Below are 18270 nucleotides of genomic sequence, written 5' to 3'. Positions count from 1 at the left end.
AGAGATAAATTCGTATGGTATATTTCGGTGTTTACTGGAAGCAAAATGGGAAGACATGAGTGGTGCAAGACTTTTGCACAGATTATACATACATACAGGGGCCTAAGACGTAACTGTGCCATGTTTGGTTGCTAAACTCCTGATTGCATAAGAGTCTGTGGACGGACAGATTTGGAGTTTTACAGTCACAGACATTCGTGGTGTTTAACTGAAATTTTATCTGCTATAAAAATTTCTGATCTCCAGGGCAAAGAAGATCCATCTTATTTTATCTTATAATGGAATGGTCAAACTACCTCAGGTTGAACTCTCTGCAACCCGTGGAGCAATGTGAAAAACGCATTCAGACATCATCAAAACTGTTTTGAGAATCTGAGTTGAAAAAACAATAAACACAAATAAAATACATCAAAAGTTGATAGCATAACCAGAAGCAGCAATTTTATTGGATACTAATGTGCAATAACATGTAACAGTCGAAGACAGTAGATGCAGGAAACGAGTAAATATATCAAAAAGAGGCTCCAGATACATCCAAGAACACAATACAAGAATCCCCCCCAGATAGTGTAGTCTTAGACACCCACATTTTTTAACCAATTGTTTATTTTTGTTTAGATTTTCACAATCATCTTGTATTTCCTGTCATAAGCCACGGACACGTGTGACTTTAAAAATCAGGGCTGCAGACTTGTAGAGTGTTCCTGACTAACAGAACAATGAAACCGCTGCTGCTAACACTGTCTCGTTGGATATTTCACTGAGAACTGCTGATCATACGCCAACATGCTACCACTGAATGAATAATAAACGCTGATGTGGGATGATAAGACAAGAGCATGAGACAGAGAGGGCAGTTTATAACCTATAAACAGAGCTGGAGAGATAAGCCTGTGAATCTAGTGAAAAGGTCTGACTCAAATAAATACTGGGTGAATCATCACATCCTGCTGCCTTCAGTTGCTCTTTCCAGCTTTGCTGAAGCAACACAGCTTTGTTCCGATTCTTTTATCACTTAGATTGTTGCCCGTGTTTTATTTTTTCCTAATTTATGTGGCTATCTTTGGGTTTAATGTGAGTGTGATGGTATCACAAAGCTCGGTCACATTTAGCAAGAGTAAACAGTAACTGTGTTGGTCACACGTACATTCGTGCTTCTCCACAGCAGGTTCATTCTCAAGATAATATCAAAACTTGTCATCAATTGGTCAGTTGGATCGCTGGACTGCTTGACTCAGTAAATTATAAATTATTTTGTTCTAGTTGTGTGAATGTCTGATCAGGTCTTTCAATATTCAGTTTCACTCCAGTTTGAAGTCTTTTACACTACATTACTGAGATATATTTGACAAATGACAGTACACAGCTACAATGTGTGGGCCTACAAAGCTTCTACTAATTGCAGTGTCATAACAAAACAATGTTGCATTTCAACCTGCCTGCCACATTGACCACTTCATGATTTGGACGGTACTGTGTGTAACTTCCATTTCCCACAGACACGCTCATGAGTGCATTAGTGAAACAAGTGTAAAAGTCATCAAGATGTTAGATTAGGTGAAGTCAAATCACCTAAAGAGTCAGATTAAAAGCGCCTCTGTGCCATTTACTGCATGTCTGTCACACTGTGCAAGACCAGTTTTAGACAAATCTTGGTCACCGATACCGATGCATATCAAATTGTGCGATGGATGCATAGTTGATTACAGTGCTGCAATGTTTTTAGAAAAAAATAATAAGGACAGAGACATAAGTATAAAAGGGTTTCTTCTTAGTCATAGAGAGAGGGTTTTTTGACTTTACAACCAATTGTTTTGGTTTGTGTGTGTGCCCACAAATTTGTTTTCCCCTAACCTTTATTAAAAAATACGACATGTGCCGACTGGTTTATCCTTTACTATTGTATTCTGAATAACTGCTTTTTTTGAGTAGCCCTGCTGTGAAAACATGGTCCTGGATGTCTGTCTCAATTTTTTGTTTGCGGGCAGTCTTTGTTGATCAAAGCCCCAAATCGGCCACTGATGGACATGTCGCACAATCAATACCATATTTTGTTTGAGACAACCAAAGAGGATGTATCATCTGAGATAAAGAAGCAACCTTCTGGGCAACAGAAGAAAAATAAGAGATTGATGTGCGTTGGTCAACTGTCTGAGCAACATCTCCTGAGAGAGAGCAACTGGAGGAGCTTCTACAGAGACACTGAGCTACAGCTACAGACAGACGACAGGGAGTTTGTGCGTGTTTGTTTACAGGAAGAAAAAGCTGGTCTGTTCCCTCAGTCTTTTGGGAACTATCATGTCAAAGTGGGCAAGAAGTGGAAGAAGCCTAATGCTGCGCCCAGTTGATGCTCTTCAGGTCGATGCCTTCCTGACTCATCTCCCACAGAGGACTGACAGACAGAAAGAGAGGCAAAGAGGCAGGTTAGAGAAAACAAGGTTATCGTTCAAAATTTTGTATCAATTTTATGAATGTAAAGTAAAATCAGCGTCTGCACGATAGTGTCTGAGAGCTGACTTTACCTCATCTCTCTGAGTCTGCGGACCTGGTCGATGCATTTCTCTGCTGTGTAGTCAACCTCTTTTTCAGTGGTGAACCTGCCAATACCAAACCTGCCACAGACACAAACACAGACATTTAAACCTGAAACTAGAGAACATGAAAGGCTGTTGGTAACCATTTCCTGGTTATACAAGTTTATAAACAGCTTTGTTTTCTGTGGATTTAATCACTTTGATTGCTAAGTCTGATCAATGTGAAGAAAAGTGTTACGAAGCACAAGGAAGATCATTATTAAACTTCTGGGGAGTTGCAGTTTTTATCAAAATCCAGGTTACAGGAGGTATTGTTACCTGATGGAAGAGTGAGCCAGATCTTCATCTGCTCCAATAGCTCTGAGGACGTATGATGGCTCCAAAGACGCTGAAGTACACGCACTGCGCACACAGACACAAATATTCAGTCATCTTTAGAGACTTCATGCACATTAATATGAGGCTTTTGAACTGTACATTAAGCATGTAACTGTACTCTCAATGCTGGTGTTGAAACTGACATTTATGTTAAAAGTGTTTCTGTGAACTTGAGCAGAAGATAGGGAACGAAAAGTGGGCAGTGGAGATGCTCAAGGCATTCAGGACTTTGTGTGATAGGAGAATGATTTAATTCCAGATTTAAAAAGTAGCCAACAAAGAGAAGCTAATGTAGGAATCCTACCATGACCACACAGGTGGCAGGACACTTGATTCATAAATAGTACACAAATCAATCAACACTTCCATCCTCTCAAAACCATGCCGATTTTCTAACTTTTTGATGCAGTGGGTAAAGTTACACTCAAAAGTTGGACATATGTGCGTGAAAAAAAGTTTGTATCTGACCTCCCTGATGACAGAGCAACATCCTTCAGTGCCATCAGCAGACTCTCGCCCTCCACGTAGGCAAAAGAAAGGTTGACACAGCCTGAAAACACCCAGACACACAAACACAATCAAAGGTGTTAGTCCAACTTCCAACAAAAACACTTCAAAAACATTAACTTCAAAAATCTTCACTCACTTGTAAATCAATTTTGGTTTAAACTCTAGCCTGCAGCAGCAGCACTGAGTTTCATTTCTACATAGAATTTATTAGCGTATTATAAAACCAGTTTAGTTACAAGGAGCACTTTAACACTTTACAGTTTAAGAGTTGGATTCGAGGTTCAGTTTAGAATTAGGTATAGGCTAAAGTTAAGAAATGTCTTACGCTAATAAATGTCCTCATAAAGACTGCTAAACAAACATATGTGTTTACCAGGGTAACGCTGTTCTGGATCTCCATTCATGATGACATCAGGAATCTCAGACATGACCTTCTGGATCAGACGATTAGCCAGCATGGACACCCGCTGATGATCATACTAAACAAACAAACATGCACTAATCCCCCTGAAATGTAGCATCGTCTGGGAAGGTTTTTTGGATGTTTGACTTTGGTTATTTTACCTCCATCTCCTCCTGGGCGATGCTACAGGCAGCTCCCAGTCCAACAGCCAGTGGGGTGGGGACAGTGCCAGAGCGCAGCCCCCTCTCCTGCCCGCCACCGTTCTGTATTGGCTCCAAACGCACCCTTGGCCTCCGACGCACGTACAACGCACCCACACCTGGACACACATACGTAAGTATTTTTGCTTTTACACCATTTCACGTGTATCTTTTCAAAGATAATCAAACTCCGACTTTGACAGGTGATTGAAAAAATTAACAGGGAAACTCTGCTGATTTAAAAAAAAGAAAAAAAAAATCTTCATATAAACAACCTACACGCTTATACATACATACTATATACATACATACTTTTTGCCATCTTTCCTGCTTCATATTTCACCTGCGTGTATTTTGTTTAATTTTTAAAACCAAAACACATTTCTGTGGGAAAATTTAGCCATTTCTAGTTTTATACAATTTATATAAAAATGGAAATGGGCACTGACAAATGAGCTCAACAAACTATCTCACCTGCCTATCGATCGGTTTAGAGTTATGCCACCTACTGGTACTGCTACTAAAGCTGACCTTTGGGTCCATAAATCTTGTGACCACTGATGGACATCAGATCGATCTTCCAGTCAGAGATGCTGATGGGAATCTTCCCAACGGCCTGAGCAGCATCAGTGTGGAAGAAGACTCCTTTTGAGCGACAAATCTGACCTGTAGATAGAAAGAGTTCAAGCTCATTACTCTGATCAGAGCTCTCAGCTGGGCTCCGCATAAAGCGAATAGTCTTGATTTATCCAGTAAAACTGACAAAACTATTTAGATGCGGATATTATAAGTGCGTGATTGTGAGCATTTCGTGTGTGTTTGATTTGCTATGCTTACCAATCTCCTTGATGGGCTGCTTGACTCCGATCTCGTTGTTCACGGTCATCACCGACACCAAAGAGGTGTCAGTGCGGATGGAGGCCTCCAACAACTGAACACACAAACAAACATGTAGTCAGACTCACAGACACAATAACTCATGAATTCTGTAACGCTACAAATGGAGGTCAAATAATAAATACAGGCTTCACTGCCCAGAGGTATTGTAAAGATAGCTGCCAGTTTTTAATATGTTCACACAGACAATATTCTGGTTGTTGTCTGCGTGATCTCTCTTTTTGTCGCTGCACGTTTACCTCTAGGTCTAGCAGTCCATTGTTCTGGACCGGCAGGTAAGTAACATCGAATCCTTCGGACTCCAGAATCCGACACGAGTCTAAGACGCACTTATGCTCGGTCTGAGTGGTGATCACATGACGTTTTTTGGCCTTGTAGAACCGGGCTACACCCTACAGGAGAGAACACACTGGGTTAAAGGGGAAAAAGTTTTAAGATTTTCTCTGATTCTAGCACTTTCTGGAGTTGTGAATCCAGTTTGTGGCTACTGCTCGTTTCTTTTTAGCATTAATTCAATGACCTCATTTATAATTCCAGTAAATCAGAATCGACAGCAGCATGACTTTAATTTGCTTCCTCTATTCTTGCTTTTATTACTTGTTCTTTGCTACACATGGTGTCTTTGGTAAGGCAATCCAAGTGGACTGAAGTGAAGTAGTTTGTTTCAGTGAAACAGTGAAAACAGATGCTACTTCTTCCTGTCAGTTGACTTATTTGCCTCGTGTGCATAGAAAATTTCTTTTAATTAAATGTTCTCAACGTGGTTGACAAATTCCATTTTATCACAAGTTTTTGCATTTCAATATTGTATAGTTTGATTCAGAAGAAGCATCCAAATCATTAACAATACAAAGAGTTTTGTTAATGACAGTTTTGTTTTAAGGAGTTTTATTAATCAGTTCACATTCTGAATTTGCTCTTACTGTTTTATGTGTTTTTTATTTCTCATGTAGTTTATCACTTTGTTTTTTACAGTGTTCTTATTTTGTAAGAGTTGTAGTTTTAATCTGTTGTCTGCATTTTATATTTTTGATCAGTTTTCACCAAAACAAAACCTGTGTGTGTTTGTGTGAGAGAAAGTGATTACGGTCAAGAGAGTAGGACCTTGATAGCCATGTTGTTGGACTCTGTGGCTCCGCTGGTGAAAACGATCTCTCTGGGATCGGCTCCAATCAGATCAGCCACCTGCTGCTCAGAGAGAAAGAAAAGGGGAAAAAAACAAAACAACACCAAACAGATTCACATGTTTCTAATTTGTGTTTCTAATTTTGAATTTTGAACATGTGTTCTGGTGATGCTCTAACTCCGCCCCAGTGGCCATCACAATTTGGCCATTGAGAAATTTGCTCAAATTCTTATGCGTGGCCATTTTTCCTGCTTTTAACGCATAAACTTTGAGGACAAAATGCTCACTTGTTCCCTAATATATTCCATTCACTAACAGCTGCCATGATGAAGAGATAAACTTCACCTGTCAGTGGACATAATACCTGTTCAGTGTGTTGGCGTGCATATATACATAAGCATAAATATATACATACATAGGCTACGTTCACACTGCTGGCGAAAGCGCATCAAATCTGATTTTTTTTGACCCTATGCGACCCATATCCGATCATGGTATGACAGTGTGAACGGCACAAATCCGATATTTTCAAATCCGATCTAGGTCACTTTCGTATGTGGTACTGAATCCGATACATATCCGATGTTTTAGAAAGCGACTGCTGTTTGAACGGACATGTCGCATTAAATCCGTCTTTTACGTCACTGACACAAGACAGACGGCAATTATCAGCTCCGGAGAAGCGCCCGAGAAGACATCGCGAACGCTTCCTGGCCATCCCGTGTAGATGTCAGTGAAACTGTTGACAACGTGAGCATTTTATTTGTACTGTATAATCTGCAGATTCTGACAGAAATCTGCAACTATCCTTTGAAGCACCGCTCCTCTAAAACAGCAATAAGGATAATTATTAGGTTATTTACATTATTATGTAAATAACAAAATAACTTAAAGCAAAAATTGGGAAACGTAAAGTCCAAAGTCTTTATATTAAGGGCCATCAGTCAAACAATATTGTTTGCTCTGGGTCTAAACAGAGCGCGTTGTGTGTGACGTCTTCTTTTGCGCATGCGGGCCGCTTTGAGCGTTCACACTAGAGAACGTTTGCTGTCACATTTTATTTGTAGTGTGAACAACCAGACAAAAAAAAATCGGATTTGATCAAAAAATCGTAATTGAGCATTAAGACCTACAGTGTGAACGTAGCCATAGACATATAGCAACATCAGTCAGTGACTCTCGGTGAAACATGCACATTTTGTAGGTTACAAATATTAATGTCGGAGCGCTGATGCTGAATTCAAACATTCAGCATCAGCGCTCGACTTTGGTGTGCTCACTAGCTTGTATGAGGCCTGCATCTCTTTGCATACCACAGCTACAACTGAGCAAGCCAAAGTGATACATGGACCAGATTTTTTCAGTAAAAGGACTAGATGTTACTGTCCTTTTACTACCTGCAAAGAAAGTGTAAATAAGCACAGCCCACTTTTCTAAAGATGGAGCAGCTCTCTACCTTCCTAGCGGTCTCCATAGCGGATTCACTCTCCCAGCCGTAGGCATGCGTTCTGGAGTGAGGGTTACCGTAGTAATTCACCTGGTACGGCAACATGGCATCCAGCACCCTGGGATCCTAAAGACACACACAAACATATGAAACTCTAAGTACAACCAGCTTTATGTCCAACTCTCTCTGACATCAGCTGTAAAAGCTTGTAAAAGTGACAAAGTGCTTAGTAACAGTTACCATGGGAGTGGTTGCCTGGAAGTCCATGTAGAGGGGGCGAGGCTCATCCTGTTCATGTTTCTTGATCAACTCTGCAGCATAAATTACAGTATATTTAAGACATTTAAAGCCATTTTTAAGCCCGCATTAAATTTATTAATGTAAAAAAAAAAAAAAAAAAAAAACAGCATTTAAATTGTGAACTCAAAGGGAAAACTGTTAAGACAATATGGCCTTGAATTATTTTTTTTATTCACCTTGACCTAGGTAACTGCCAGTAAATTGAAAAATGGATTAACTAAATGCTAAAGAAAATGTTTAATGTTTAATTAGAAGTTCGTAAATCACTAAAGTCACAAGCTGTTCATTACGTCAATGTGATTTTTCCACTTTTGTTTTTTTTTTTTTTTTAAACTGAACAAGGAAACTCAATTCAGTGTTTTATGAGACTTAAAGATCTGCCTGAAAACGGCATTTTTATTCAGCTGGTTTAATCAGATCTGGAATAACATGCTGGGTCATAAATCTGTACCAGGCAGGAGGTCATCAATTAGTTAAATCCATCATCAATTGTGCTTTTACAGCCAAACAAAATTTAAAAACTCAGATAAAAAAATTAAATAAAAAAAAAAAAACAACAACAACCCTGACTCAGTGTCAAGGCATATTTGTATGGAATATATAACAGTAGCATTTTTCTTTGTGCTTATTTTATATATAAAAAGAAAGAACGTGGAACTGGTCTTTATTCTGCCTCATTTAATAAGCAGAACAACAATCTTCCCATTAGTCTCATGAATTAACTAATGCACTAATGACCACAAATGAATAGATTAATTAATTTTTACTTCTCTAGACTGACTCATCTGTGTGGAGACAATGAGCACAAATTTCGGCCTGACTCCGTATTTTTAACGCATTTTTGTATAAAATACATTAAAAATGAAAGCTGCAAGCAGCGTTACGAGGGCCCTCGCACCCCGACACGTCGAGCCACGCCCAACACCTAAAACCAGCACGTCCGATCTGATGTCAAATTGATGGAATTCATGCATTTAACCACCAGCTAACATTTCATCTCATTCAATGATGAGTATAGTCGTCCCACTAGGTGGCGCTCTAACCATTTCTGACAAATGGCATAACAAACGTTTCCGAGCTTGACTCTCGACTCATGCCTGCGACCTTTAGAAGAGACTGGATATTGTGTTTTTGAGTGACAGCAGATTACTACTTTCTGGTGAGTGATTGAAACTCCACGTGCCGCCATGACCACCCCTTTTTGTTGATTGCAAAAAGCTTTGCAATTTAACATCACAAAGGTCTTTAGATTCCCTGCGCTGGAGATCATGTCGTTCTGATGAAATCCCTTGTAGGAGTTCGTCAAAGTACGAGGCCTAAAAAGAGGGGAAAATGTCGCCAAAATGACACATTAATTTTAAAATGGCTGACTTCCTGTTTGATTTGGCATATTGCTCCAAGAGACTTTTTTGCACTTGACATCTTCTATAAGCTTACCAGGTTTCAGACTCATAGATAAAACAGAGAGCAGGGGCTGATGTTTTGAAATTTTGTAGGGGGCGCTGTGGAGCCATTTTCAATGAAAATGATCACATAACAAGAAAGCCTTCATCACATTGGAGGTGTGGGCCAAATTTCAAGACTTTTTAAAGTTTCCAAGCCCCTCAAAAGCCACTTCATTTTTCATGGTGAATCCCATTTTCCCCTTTATTGTTTTTTCTCTGTACTGTAAATCTTCTGTCTAAGAAGAACTCTGAGGCTGCTGTTCTGAGAATGAGCTACCAAAGCTTTTTCTGAATAAATCAATAAAGATCCATTTATGGAAAGCTGTGATAAAGGCAGTTTTGTCTTTAATTATATTCAACAATATAACACATTTGACCACTTTTAAGTGATTTTTCTAACTTTAATACAGTAAAGTTAAGGTTATATACCTAATTTCTAGTAAGTGGCCCAGCCCCTCCTATATTTTTATGTATGTGGCCCTCAGTGAAAAAAGTTTGGACACCCCTGCCTTAAGGCGTTCCTGGGGAAATTTGAGGTTGCAGATGTCACCCATCACAATACTGTACCCCAAAGTGTAAAACATGACATTTCCTGTTCCCACTAGGTGGCGCTCTCCCTGATGTCAAATGTGGCAGTTGAAATTTGTTCAGGGATGGAGCCTTATCATATGTGTGCTCTTTGGTCCAGATCGGACAATGTATGACATCATGAGAGGCAATAAGATTTTCATGGTGACTCATCGAAATTCGCCATGGCGCCACAGCCTCACCGTATCCCGAAAACTCAAAAGCTCCGCCCGGGTGTGTAGTTGAGACTGACTAAATATGAAGCTCATATGACCAAATCCCAAGGAGGAGTTCGAAAAAGTTCGAGGCATGGAAATGGCAAAATTAGAGCCAAAATGTCACCTTCACTTCAAAATGGCGGACTTCCTGTTGTTTTTAGGACATGGCCATAATAGACTTTTTTGTGCGTCTCCTAAGGTTAGATATGTGTTCCGACTTTCATACATGTAGGTCATACCCACACCGGGGGCTCGCGTTTTTCATTTTTCTAGGTGGCGCTACTGAGCCAATTTTCCCTGGACATGTCTGTGGACATTAAAATACGTAAATTTTCACCAGACCTGATGCGTGTGCAAAATTTCATGAGTTTTTGAGCATGTTTAGGCCCTCAAAAGGCCGATTCATTTGCCGAAATAACAATAATAATAATAATAATAATAATAATAATAATAATAAAAAAAACGGAGCAGATACAATAGGGCCTTCGCACTTTTAGTGCTCGGGCCCTAATAATAATAATAATAATAATAATAATAACAATAACAACAACAATAAACGGAGCAGATACAATAGGGCCTTCGCACTTTTAGTGCTCGGGCCCTAAAAATGTTGTCAATCTGGCAATGAAGTCAAGAGTAATGTGCATGATTTTAACATTATGAAAATGGAGAGTGACACAGAGAATATCAGAACATAAAATCTATTTAAAACAGTTATTTAACAAGATTGTTTCATCTTGTGCCAGTCAGCTAGTGCTCGTGAACTTTCCGTTTATTAGTGTCAGGGCTCGCAAAATTTCAAAATCCCTGGTAGCCCTTCGGGCAGGGACTCTTCAGTTTTTGGTAGCCCAAAATAAATTTAAGTAGCCCGAATAAAAAAAGAGAGCAATTTTTTGATTGATGTTTTGTTTCCGTTACAATATTATACATTAAAGTATAATATTGTAATGGAAACAAAACATTAATCAAAAAATTGTTTAAACACAAATTACAACATTGTATAAAAATTACAATCATCAACTCAAATACTTGGTTCTAATTGAACAGAAATTTCTATGAACTTGTAAGAACTGTGTAGGACATGAATCAGTCTGTGTCAGATCCTGAATTTTAAATTTCCACTGAAGTCACGGGAAAGAGGCAAGTGGAACCAAGATCGAGGCCATTTGCTTTTTGAAGTTTGCAAAGACTGCTAAATTGTGCCAGTGGTAGTTCACTCTTTGCAACATAGTACGCTATTCTAAACTGATTTTCAGGTTTATTTTTAGTATGTTATTTGCAATTGGTGTTTGCTCTGGGAAAGATATTGCAGACTGAGCAATAATGCATTTCTTGCATTTCTCATGGGTTCAAATGGGGGCCTTTCTTAAAATGACTGGTCCCAGTAACAAAGGCGCTTGTCGACTCAGAAATCGAGGGAAAAGCAACAACACACCCGGCAGAACATTATGTTATTTACACGGGTGCACATAAGTGGTCCGCATGTGCGCATTCGCTGTCAAAATAAAAGACGCGCACCATTTAAGAAGTTGCAACGCGCGTTTGCGTCCATATAAACGGCACTGTTTTTGTCCGCTAGAGTGGGATTTTCACGGCACATTCTGCACCACATCTCTGTGCGTTCATCATTTGTTTGAAGCCAGCTCACCTCCTGCAAACACTTTTCCGAGAATACGTGCTTCTTTTGTGGTTCGGACTCCTTCTGACATTTCTTTGGATGTGGAGGAACAACAAAGTAATTGCTTAAAGGAGCTTGCTTCTTCGACATCTTTAAGAGTTCTAAACAAATGTCTGTCCTCCTCCAGAAAATCTTATGTACGCAAACACGCGTTGCAACTTCTTATCTTGTGCACGTTTTTTATTTTGACAGCGAATGCGCACCTGCGGACCACTTATGTGCAGCCCTGGTTATATAGCTCATCATATCGCAGCCACAGAAATTCTTTTGTCCATGAAACCATAAAGCTGCACTTTCTTTTTGCCTTATAGTCTGATTTGTCATAACTTTTCCGTTTTGTGGTAAGCTTTTCTTTGGCTGTCACTTCTTCACGCTGACCTGTCTTATTTGGCTCAGCAGAACTAAAATATATATCCTGCTGCTTTTACACACGCACTCACATAACGCTCAGCGATTCTCTGCGCGATCAACCTCTCACATGTTTAAGCTTGCTGCGGGAGATTTCACTTGTCATGTTTGCATAGTAAGCTAACGATTGATAAGACGATGTCAGAGGAATTGGTGCGCAAATTATCATCACTCACCAATCAGTGCTGTCGCTCTCTATAAAACAGTTCGCGCGATTGCAAAGTGAAAGCAAAAAACAAGCGCAAATTCAAACGCGATTACAATATGTCACATATTGACAGTGGCTCACCGATGCCAATGACATAATTACCCAGCTACATTTCCGAAAGAATGCAAAAGCATTGAAATATATTTTCCTATGATAGCCCGACGGGCAGGGCAGAGACAGATTTTGGTAGCCCGACTGGAAAAATCGCTAGCCCTGAGTGTTTTAATTTAGTATTTTCTAGGTTTTCCTGACCTCACATGGATTTTAAAGTCGTCAGTTAACCTGACAGTTTACAGATGCTGTGAAGTTTCCTGCCTCCTTACTAAACTGCGTCACTTTGGGATTAGCTTCGTGCTAGTTGGTCTTGGGGGAATAAGCTACCCATTTTGCTCCGGGCTGTTGTTACCTTTATGCGGGGAGCTAGCGGCCGTCCGCTCGGAGCTCAGCCGGAGAGGAAGCCACGCGGTTGACCTCAGCAGCCGGGAGGACACGGTCCTACCGGAGGCAAGCATCTTGTCAGTGGACTGGCTTCAACTGGAAAGCCGCTGACCTCCGTCAAAAACAGCACGCTGTTCGTGCTGAACACCAGCAAAACAGAAAACTTGGCACAGACCAGCTTAACCCACTGGTTCCTCCGCAAGAAAATAGAAATAACAAAATATCACTACTTAAACAAAAGGTTAAATTTGAGTGAAGTTCGGCGATGTTGCCGCCTGTCTGTTACGTCCAGTTATAAACACAAATGTCAAGATGAATACGTAACACCGAACACTTCCGTGTGAGACGTTCAAATTAAAAGCTTTTCACAACCATCGCAATGATAAGCATTGCTTCATATAAAGTGGATTATTTTCTAAAAAAGTAAATAATATGCACATATATTTGGATTTTTATCAGTCGGACTGATAGCGGTTTTTGTCCTCTGATTGTCAAGGGGAGAGAAAAAGCAACAGATAAATAAATGCAAGTAACAATGTAAAAAAATATCATAGAATTGGACTAGGGTCACCAGTAATGATGTCTTAGACTTTACAGGGTACAAACTTCAGGTTTCTGTTAATTAATTTAAGTAGGATAATGGAATATGTTCTTTATCACAAAAATTTGGGACTTCTGCAGCCAAAACAAATTGTGCAATACATTAAAAAAAATCCCATTATTTTAACTTCCGCCTCTTTGCAGCGTCTTCACTCGGTTACTTTGATAGCTTGACGCAGCTCGATGTCGATGCCGTTTCATGGTTGCACAAGAAACGGAAATAGGAGGCGGGAGTTCCTGTGAACGTTCACCACTCTTATTCGTTAATTTTCTGTGTTTTGGTACCGCTTCTGCTTTTTGGTTGGCTATAAAGCAACGAGTTTGTGCAAAGTGGTTTCAGTATGTTTCATCATCTTATGAATACACTACTTTTAAATAATCTATTTTTGCTTCAGTAAAATTTTTGGGTGAAAGTGTTGTACTGTATAACTATTTGCGTATATTTCAGGAGTTAAGTGGTTCGCACTGTTTCCTCACAGCATAGAAGGTCCTGAGTTCACTTCCACCATCAGGAGTTTTTACATCTTCTCCCCTGTTTGCGTTGGTTCTCTCGGGCTTCTTCCCACAGTCCGAAGACGTTGGGGGCGGGTTAATTGGCGATTCCAAAATTGCCCTAAGACAGCTGGGATAGACTCCAGCGACCCCGAAGAGAATGGATGGATAATGCAATATTTAAATCCAGACCTAAACTCCATACCAGCTGGTGGCGCTTTTTTGACGTTCGCCCAATAAAGAAGAAGAAAAGGTAGAAGCGGAAGAGAAGCCGAATGTAGCTCATTAGCTACCTAGCTAGGTCACTTTTAAAAACCCTATTTATATATTATTTTTTAAAAACACCGGGGATGGAAAATTAAACTTTTTGAGCGGTGGATCTCGCTTTGAGGTGAGTTTGAGGTTTCTGCTCGTAATGTGAAAGCGCGCAGAGACGAGCTAACCTGTCAGTATGCTGCTGCTGGAAGGACGGTAAAAACGTTTTGGGGTTTTGTTTTTATTCGTATCAAATAATATGATGGGTTTATGCTTTAGTCAAATTAACGAATAAATTAGGTAGTGTTATATTTAACATTTACATGCGTTTTCTGGCCGTAGCAGCTGCACTGACCGTAGTTATTAAAAATAAAAAGAAGAGAAAACTAGTTTCCTGAACGTTAGACACCAACATGAGCGTCAATGCTTACTTGTTATTTACAACGACGAGTGAAAAGCAGAACTAAACACTGTGGGGATTTAACTCCCGAGTCTCAGTCTGATATTACGTTCGCACTGAAACTGAATTTGCACTGTAATATGTAATAGTAGCTTGTCGTTTTTTCGTATATATATTATTATGGAACATAAATAAGTGAGAAATATTTATCAGTTTACCTACACTGGACAGTCTGTGTGGGTCCACTTTTTTTTCCTTTTTGATGTGTGTATGTGTTTTACTTTATTTTTAAATTTGTTAAATTTTAATATTAAACAAATTAAACCCAAGTCAATAAAACATACAGTTTTTAAATGATGGTTTAATTTATAAACTGAAAAAGCTACACAAACCCGGCTGACCCTTTGTGAAAAAGTAATTGCCCTAAAGCTGATTGTTTTTGCCACTCTTGGCAGCAAGAGCTGCAGTCTTTGCAGTCATTTGTGATGACTGGCAATGAGTGTTTCACATCACCGTGGCCCACCCTTATTGACAAAATTGTTTTAATTCTGGATTTTCAAGCACAAAAAGCCTTTTTAAGGTCATACCAAAACATCTTAAGCCTGGACTTTGCCTAGGATACTTCAAAACCTTTTAAATGTTTTTTTTTTTTTTTTCTTTGGACGTTTTGGTTGCATGTTTCTAATTATTGTCCTGATCCACAAGTGCAAGTCTCAGATTCCAGCTTTGACACTGTGGCTATCTGGTAATATTTTCTGTTGTAATGTTACTTTCTGGATGGTTAAACCTTGTTTTATGTATGTGGGGTGCATCGTATGCAAGCCATTGCTTTGGCCTGCACCCTTTCTTTTGGAAAGAATCACTTGTTTCATTATGATCAGATTAGGGCTGCTCAATTAATCGAATTTTAATCACGATTACGATCTGGGCTTTCAACGATCATTAAAAATGACTGAGCCGATTATTAGCCCCTCCCTCGTGCTTTACTCTCGCGCTGCTCCGTGTGGCAAATCGAGCGCACCTCTCTGCATTTCGAACACGTGTCACAACAAAGAGGACCCGAGGGAAGCTCGGAAAGCTAAGCAGAAGTTATTTGGAGAGGAGAGTGACTGCAGTTGGTTGAAAAGAGAGGTAAAAAAAAAAACTTCAGTGGTGTGGAAACATTATGTGGATCAAGTAGACATAGTGTGTAAACTTTGCTACAGTGTCGTAGCTGCACCACAGAGCAACACTGCAAAGTTCACTAAACATAGATGTTTACATTTTTCATTTATTTTTTATATTGCAAACATTTGCACTGTTATCAGTATTTGCACACTATTTTATATTATTTTTTGACAATCTTTAAAGTCATTATTCAATACATTGTTATTGTTAAATAAATATCGTCAAATAATCGAGATCTCAATTTCAGTGAAAATAATCGTGATTATCATTTTTGCCATAATCGAGCAGCCCTAGATCAGATAGCAATAAACAAACAAACAAATACACAAGTAAATAGTGAAGAGAACCTATTTAAATGTACGAAATCTCTAAAGTCTGTGAACAGGACTTTAGAGATCATATACCCTTTATTTGAAATGAATGGTAAAAGAAGTACTTGTCACTGTGGGGTTTTTAATTCTTGCTGTCAGGAAAAAGAAGTTCAAAAATTATACATGCAACATTCTTAACGGGCATTTTTGGAGTGCTGCAAATGTAAATGTTGCCACCAACCTCATGTTATCAAAACAGGGCTGTTTTGCAAAGTTATCTGTAACTGACACAAGAGAATATGGCACACAGATGATCTCAACCAAGCTTCTTAAAAATCAATAAAAGCTGTGGCTTTGTCAGAGTGTATGCATTTTTATGTGAAAGAAGGTGCACCCCCATTTTCTTTAAGTTTATTAATAAATGATGCTCTATAGTAGTTTTTGTAGAGTACAAGATGAGACTTGTACTGGACCTTTTGAGAGTCATGCAGAGCTGATCTAATAAGTCAAATAATTTTTGCAACTGTGCATGACGATAATAAATCCACCGTATTAATCTTACAAATCAAGATGATAGTAAGGATGATATTGTAAAATATGTTTTAGTTATGAAAGCCAGAAATTCATTTGAAAGGTTTGTGACAGTGTCTGGAAGAACAAACATGTTTGTGTGAGTGGCCAAGAGGGCAACCTTCAGCCACATTCAGATTAAACATAGAAGTATTTCCACATCATCTGCACCTTCAGTGATGGTAACTTGCTAGTGCTGAAAGCTGTGACATGTCAGCTGACCCCTTGGTTTATTTCACAGGTGACGCCATGCTCCAAGAGTTTTTAGCAACTGAAAATCGACACGTTTGACTAAGAAGCTGTCGCCACTGCCGCCATCATGGGGACAACGATGAGCGAGCCGTGTATTTATGATAAACTGTCCGAGAGCATCGACATCCTCCGTCAGTCGGGTTACCGCTACGGAATGTCGGAGAGGGAGATCGAGAGGTTCATCAAGCAGGTCCTGGAGACCAACGAGCCCAGAAGAGAGCCCCCACAGTTTCCCATCCTGAGAGCCACCATCAAGGTCCACATATAAATTATTACATTGCTGAAACAGATTAATACTGAAGACCTTTGACACATAGAGAGGCTTAGTTTTAATTTTAGTTCAGTAGTGTTGGTAATTAGTTTGAAAGACTGTTTTAAGATAGATTTAAAGTGTGAAAATCCAATAAGTTTACTTTGTAGAAGACTCAGCTCTTTTTGTTGCTCTAAAATAGGTTTACACTTCACAGACGGTTATTCATGTGCTGTCCTGATAAAGGAGACATTTGTCTGAGTTGCAAAGTCTTTGTGTTGTCTCTTCAGTTTGTGGTGGCTGTTGGCTTCTTGCTGGTGGTGGTGCTGGCCTTCACCTACCCCCAGAATGCTCCCCAGCTGGGACTGGTCAATCTGGGCTGCTATAACTGGTCGTCCCCTCTCAGCCACGTCCGCCTGCTCTCCCTACCCATCGCCAAGAAGTACAACCTGCAAGGTGTGAGTTGTTTCAGTTTTTGTTCTGTCACAAACATGCGTACACAAACAAAATCCAACGTTTCCTACTAACGAGAAAGTCCTTATTACCCTAGGATTGCACGATTCATTTCAGCACCTCAGCAGAGAGCTGTAGTTGGGATGTGCCAATCCAGAAGATATTTGACGTTTCAGTTTAAATTAAATTTGACGTTTGTGTGCAGCAGCAAACATGACTGTTCCGTAAACTCGTTCTCCATTTGAGAAAAAAACTGAAACCAAAAAGGAGAAACACTTTTTTTTTGCATCTCTGCTTAGGGGTAGACCTGTGTTTATGCATGCTGTTACTTGCAGGGACACTTAATAAAACTGTTTCATCATTATAATATCTTTGACTTGAGTGCCTACCTGTAAGCTGTATGCATAAACTTTACGGGGCAGTGCACAGACAGTGCTATCTGCTAATCACTGTAACAAACAAACTAAAATAAAACATACTAGAATTTTAGGGCAGTAAACTAATTCCAGTAAAAATGTCCCTAAAGGCACCATAAACATGAACCACTTCAATGACTCGAGTTAGTGGAGATGACATCCGTCAGACTATAGGTCTTTAAAAGAAATCCAAACAGGTGACTTATTTAGGAGAAATTAAATCAACCCATGCAGTTAGATTAGATTAGACGAAACTTTATTAATCCCTCGAGTGGGTTCCTCTGGGAAATTCACTTTCCAGTAGCACAGCACTGACAGCTCTGTCAAGAATGAAGCTATCCTTAGAG

The 18270-nt window shown here is 39.5% G+C and overlaps 2 protein-coding genes across 2 annotated transcripts in view; one reads left to right on the top strand and one right to left on the bottom strand.

Annotated features, from left to right (window-relative positions):
• Window positions 1–415: 415 nt before the first annotated feature.
• On the bottom strand, window positions 416–13078 carry nfs1 (NFS1 cysteine desulfurase). Its single transcript, XM_084929129.1, has 13 exons — window positions 12726–13078; window positions 7736–7806; window positions 7505–7621; window positions 6027–6110; window positions 5162–5314; window positions 4863–4956; window positions 4557–4691; window positions 3987–4144; window positions 3796–3901; window positions 3381–3462; window positions 2853–2936; window positions 2523–2612; window positions 416–2392 (listed from the first exon to the last, which is right to left on the bottom strand). The coding sequence occupies exons 1-13, from the start codon at window positions 12829–12831 to the stop codon at window positions 2329–2331; spliced, it is 1344 nt and encodes a 447-aa protein (XP_084785255.1). The 5' UTR covers window positions 12832–13078; the 3' UTR covers window positions 416–2328.
• A 667-nt stretch (window positions 13079–13745) lies between these two features.
• c5h6orf89 (chromosome 5 C6orf89 homolog) overlaps window positions 13746–18270 on the top strand; it is an 11517-nt gene continuing 6992 nt past the window's right edge. Inside the window, exons 1-3 of the mRNA XM_084929127.1 lie at window positions 13746–14240; window positions 16794–17060; window positions 17345–17510. Coding sequence (XP_084785253.1) covers window positions 16872–17060; window positions 17345–17510 — 355 coding nt within the window. The 5' untranslated portion in view covers window positions 13746–14240; window positions 16794–16871. The remainder of the gene's footprint in view (window positions 14241–16793; window positions 17061–17344; window positions 17511–18270) is intronic.

This window comes from Perissodus microlepis, chromosome 5 (genome assembly GCF_051167445.1).
Source record: "Perissodus microlepis isolate ML-2025 ecotype Zambia chromosome 5, ASM5116744v1, whole genome shotgun sequence".
Lineage (NCBI taxonomy): Eukaryota > Metazoa > Chordata > Actinopteri > Cichliformes > Cichlidae > Perissodus > Perissodus microlepis.
The sequence above is the reverse complement of the archived record's forward strand: the minus strand, read 5'-3'. Positions and strand labels throughout refer to the sequence as shown.

Bases quoted from the DNA above. Each gene is read 5' to 3' on its own strand.
- nfs1 (XM_084929129.1), bottom strand. From the start codon at position 12,831: ATGCTTGCCTCCGGTAGGACCGTGTCCTCCCGGCTGCTGAGGTCAACC. The intron at 6,111-7,504 runs GTAGAGAGCTGC...CTCTCTGAGCAG, and splicing joins CTATGGAGACCGCTAGGAAG to CAGGTGGCTGATCTGATTGG. The intron at 4,145-4,556 runs GTCAGCTTTAGT...ATGTGTGTCCAG, and splicing joins CAAGATTTATGGACCCAAAG to GTGTGGGTGCGTTGTACGTG.